Source organism: Salvelinus fontinalis, unplaced genomic scaffold, assembly GCF_029448725.1.
Source record: "Salvelinus fontinalis isolate EN_2023a unplaced genomic scaffold, ASM2944872v1 scaffold_1026, whole genome shotgun sequence".
Classification (NCBI taxonomy): domain Eukaryota; kingdom Metazoa; phylum Chordata; class Actinopteri; order Salmoniformes; family Salmonidae; genus Salvelinus; species Salvelinus fontinalis.
Window position 1 is genome coordinate 33,506 of NW_026601235.1, and position 4,944 is coordinate 38,449.

A 4,944-nucleotide genomic window follows, 5' to 3' on the forward strand; every position below is an offset into this window, starting at 1 on the left:
ACCAAGAAGAGTCTAAAACAACACGCAGTGAATTCTCTCTTTCCCTCTTTCCCTCTCTCTGGTCAAGAACCCCTCAATCCCTTTCTTTACCTCAGCCCCTGTGGACGGACAGACACGGAGACAGAAGTAGAAAGCGTAAAGGCTTTGAATGATGGTGTGGAATGTTAAAAAGTGTCTGTGAGACAGGAGAGGGGGGGGTTGTCGGCTGAGTTTTGGGGGGGGTGAGGAGAAGGGAGGGGGTGGGAGGAGAGAAGACGTCCCGTGGGACCAAGGCAGTCTCTCAGATCTGGTATGCGTGACTGAGCAAGCTAGAGAAAAATCCCAACGTGCCTTTTTAACTTCGGGAAACAAAAGCAACTGCCGGTATCCTACTCTTATTCTAAACACACATTTGGCTAAAGAAACAGAAAGTATATAGCCCACATGATAACCTAGAACCAAATGTTAGCAACATTTGAACAGCCAAAACCTAGGCTGTAGCCTAAAATGTCACAGAAAAACAGCACGATAAAATGCTAATAAGTCTATGAGCGTGAGGGGTTTAATATCCCCAGATTTAGAGCCACGTTAGTGACAGCCCTTTGAGAAGCAAGCAGCTGAAACGTATCAACACAATACGTCAGACTGATAATTATAACAAGCAAAATCAAGGGAAGCATCCATTTTGAATCTGCTCGTAAATAATTTAACAATCCAAGCCGGCATGTCAACATTAGAACCGTTTCTCTAAACCGAACAATCAAATTCGTAAGATTATGGTTGTGATCAAAACGATAATAATATGTGGACAATTCTTGTCTTTCAAAAAAATTAATTAAATACCTTGTTTCTTCCGGGGATCTACGGACATAAACAGCTGTTTCTCTTAGAAATGGACACATTTTCCATCAAAGCAGAAGTGCGTGGTCTTGTAATAAGCATGATCACAAGAAAACAATAAGTAGTAGACTACTAATCTACAATACAATCCCCATACAAAACGAGTCCATATTACCTTTTCATTTATTATATAAATATCAACTTTAATGTTTACTGTAAGAATATAAAACAATTTCATTTTGGATTCAGTTTTTTTACAAACACCTATACAGTACATTAAAACACAGTAGTCTCTCAGCAGGACTCAATAATACATGTTGCAGTTTAGTTCGCTCATAACGTCACGTTATGATTCCATAGGTTCCACGTAGACCTGACACGCATTCACTTGGAAGCCGAGAAAATAAGGATCGATTGCTTCTTAATTCTAAAGCACGTATTTAGATTCTATTCCAAAGGAGTGTCTCTTCTGTTGTTATTGTGGACTAGTGTGTATGATTGTGTTTAAAAGGTAGCAACCCATATTCTCGAGGATATGGAGGATTAGTTGGAAAACACCTGATTGAGAAAAGGGGCAGCATTTCTATTATAGAAATCACTTCAATTTGAAGTACAACGCTCTGAATAACAGCAATAATTCGACAATATCTGCTTCCGTAAGCATAAACACAACAAAATACTATAGGGAAGGAAGGGTCCCATTATTCAAAGCTTGAATCCAAGGCTACAAGGCCTTTAAGTTGGGCTAAAAAAGTAAACAAAACAAAAATAAAACGATTTTGGATACAAACCAGTATTTAATCCGTTTTAATTTGCATAAAGTCGCTATTTTTTTTTGTCTGAGTGTGAACAGTCCTTTTAAACGAAACTCTGTTCGTTTCTCTTCTTCATTGTTACGCGTTTCTGGGCAAATTAACACAAAGGTAGTTAGAGAGCGTTTCTTTTTGCTGCTAGGATTCTCCAAGCGTGAGACGCGTTGGGGGAGGGGACTACAACTGTCTATAGGCACAATTTCTCTCCTCTCTTTCTTTTTAAGAATACACGGATTTATTACAACACATTGATAAACGAGGTAGCCAAATGTATTAGGCGCGATAGTTGGAGAGTTTGAAGTTAAATATTGCGACTCTTTAGGAATAATAAGAAGTAGTTTGTCTTCATAATGCGGGGGGCGGGATATTGTGTTGTTAATAATGAACCATGCATTTGATGATGATTAATCTTGTTTTCATTTGGCCTAAAATTGCGCAACATATTTTTTAATCACAGTTTTGTAGCATTAAGTTACATTGAATGAGAAAATATCCAACTACGACGAGATTGAGAGCAGAGGATATATATATATATATTTTCTAGAAGGAACATTTCCCCGCCCACTGGTCTCCTGCTCCGTTACCCCTTCTCCTCTCTGTGTGTGTCCCCCTCCCCAACTAATCCTCGCCAAGTTAGTTTCACCTCACTTTTTCACTCTCTGTCATCTGCCAAAGTCCCAGATTCAAAACTTTAAGGCATGGGAGCTGCGTTATCCTTTCCAGTCCCCGTTTCGTGATTTTAGTACATCCATACAGATCAATCCCCGTCAATTGAGTCAAGTGGTCGGCAATGAGCTCCAGTCCTTTGTCTGTAATCCGCACACACTGTCCAATGTTCAGGGTTCTCAGCTCATGCATCTGGCGCACCATCCTGTTGATGCCATCGTCACTAATGTGGCACGAGCACAGGGACAGGGATTTGAGCTGGTACAGGCCCTGGGCGATGTAAGCCAGACTCTGGTCCCCTATCTTGTCACAGAAGGACATGTCTAGCCCGGAGAGCCGCAGCGTGCCCATGGCCAGGTGCATGATGCCCGTGTCACTGATGTTGTCGCACGAGCGCAGGTTAAGGCTCCAGAGGCTGGTCATGTGGGAGAGGTGGATCATACCTGCGTCAGAGATCCCGCCACAGAAACTCAGGTTGAGAACTTTGAGTTTAGCCAGGCCCTTCGAGATGTGCTTGAGGGACAGATCCGTAAGTTTCTGACAGTCCTGCAGCGTCAGGTATTCCAGGTTGAGACAGCCCTCCGCTGCGCTGCGGGTCATGCCCGCCAGGTGCCCGATGCCCACGTCAGACACATGCCGGCAGCTGCGGAGGTTGAGGCTCTTGAGCCGGTGTAAACCCCACGCTATGAGCAACAGCCCCGTGTTGGTGATGTTACTACACCCGCCCAGTTCCAGAACCTCCAGATTCTTCAGATACTGGGCGATCCGGCCCAGGCTAGAGTCCGTGATCTGCTTACACAGACTAAGGTTTAGAACCCGAAGGGAAGGGATTTCCTGGACAAACGCGTGCCCCAGGCCGTTATCCGTTAAGTTATAGCAGCCACTCAGGTTCAGACTCTCGATGTTTGGCATCCCCTGGATCACGTAGCTGAGGCTCCGCCGCAGGCTGAGAATCTGTACCCTCCGGATTCCGCGGGCCTGTAGGCTGGGGAAGAGAGAAGGATTGGCCCGCCGCAGATGCAGCTTGGCTTCCACCCCCCTCCACACCGACTTGTGGTAAGAAGCGTCCCTCCAAGCAGCGCACACTTGGGCCACCCTGCCTTTGTCCCTTACATCCAAGTAGCTGAAAATCATGGCTAAAATTTCCGGAAAGAGGCACGATATGTGCGTCTCCATTTTAAACAGGCATAAAAATCACTCCGGGTCCCCGAGCCCACCGACGTATTTCCCTCCGTAAAAGTAGAGTCCCCTGTAATCCGGAAGAAAGCGGTTATGCTTTTTTAACACCTTTTCCCGTTCCTCTTTTCACATTTAACGGCGCAAATCGATCAACTCCACATCCCACGTGATCCGTCTGGTTGCGCAGTAGGATTCAAATGCAAAAAGCCCCAAAACCTTGTTCCAATATAGCCCCTCACCAAGAGGGGGGAAGCGAAGAATAGGAACGGAAAGCGCCCGAGCCCTCCTTGGTCAGACGACGTAACCTATGATGCCTTTAGAAACACGTCTAGGCTCGCGCCGAGGATCCAAACGGTCATTCATTTTCAAAAGAGACCTTTAAACTATCATAAATACAAGGAGGGTTGAAATTCCAGTCTGCTTCTTCTCTCTGTCTCTCTTCCTCTCCGTTATCAGAAAAGGAGTGGGGTTTCAGTTTGCATTTGCGCTCTCTCTGCTCGCACGCATTGCCAAGCCGAAGGGCTTCCTGCCTGCCTTTGTCTGGTCTTTCAAACTGACTTGGCAGGGCCGTGAGCACCGCTCTACCACGGGGGAGGGACATACACATTACAAATAATAAAACAGTTTTCTTTATATTAAAGGAATACTGTAAAATACAATATATATTATCCATGTTCCTAGTAAATACGAATATTGTGTGACTTGCTTTAGCGTAGGATATTTAAAATATATTTAAGAGAGTCTGTTTCGACTTCCCCCTTCCCTGGGAGGATTGTGGTGTGGTCCAACTCAGCTGGAACAGTAAGAATAGTTCCCCTGGAAACCAACTTCTTACAATTCAGTTCACTTTAGTCTTAACCCTTTAGTTGTCGCGATATTTGGTTTTTGATTATATTTTAAATGATTTAGATGGTTTATAATCCATCTAAAACTGAACTGTGTTATTGTTATTATTTTAGAGCTCCGATAAATCTAGAATGAGTCTGTTAGAGTTCTGTGTTCCAAATAGAACGCTGTGCTTTGTCTCCCTTCTCAGTGTTCTACAAATTGAAACATTGTATCAGGTCTGATCCGCCAAATGTATCAAGTAAAGGATACATCTGTAACACAACTCTGCTGCCAAGTGAAAAAGTGTTCAAATTGATACAATGATACAATGTAGAGCTGAATAGTAACACAAATCACCGGTATCACATTATCGTGTCCAGATTCTAATCAAATGCGTTTTAATTGAAGGATATTCTTTATTTTTCAACAAATATGGCACGTTTATCCTGTTGCTGTACATATTGTGAGATTATTATTCCGTTTTATTTGTAACACTATGGAAACAAGACTTATTACTAAGCTGTTACTATTTCCCCTCAACATTTCTCAGTGGGTTATAGCCTGTTTTGAAGCATATTCACTACATTGTTGTGTGTAAATTAATGAAATGACCAGTCATGCATTATATTTGTGGATTATA

General features: G+C 43.2%; 1 protein-coding gene across 1 annotated transcript; it reads right to left on the reverse strand.

Moving 5' to 3' along the window:
- Window positions 1-984: 984 nt before the first annotated feature.
- On the reverse strand, window positions 985-4,013 carry LOC129848161 (F-box/LRR-repeat protein 14). The gene has a single exon (XM_055915637.1). It carries the CDS (start codon window positions 3,471-3,473, stop codon window positions 2,271-2,273), a length of 1,203 nt encoding a protein of 400 aa, XP_055771612.1. The 5' UTR covers window positions 3,474-4,013; the 3' UTR covers window positions 985-2,270.
- Between the last annotated feature and the right edge of the window lie 931 nt (window positions 4,014-4,944).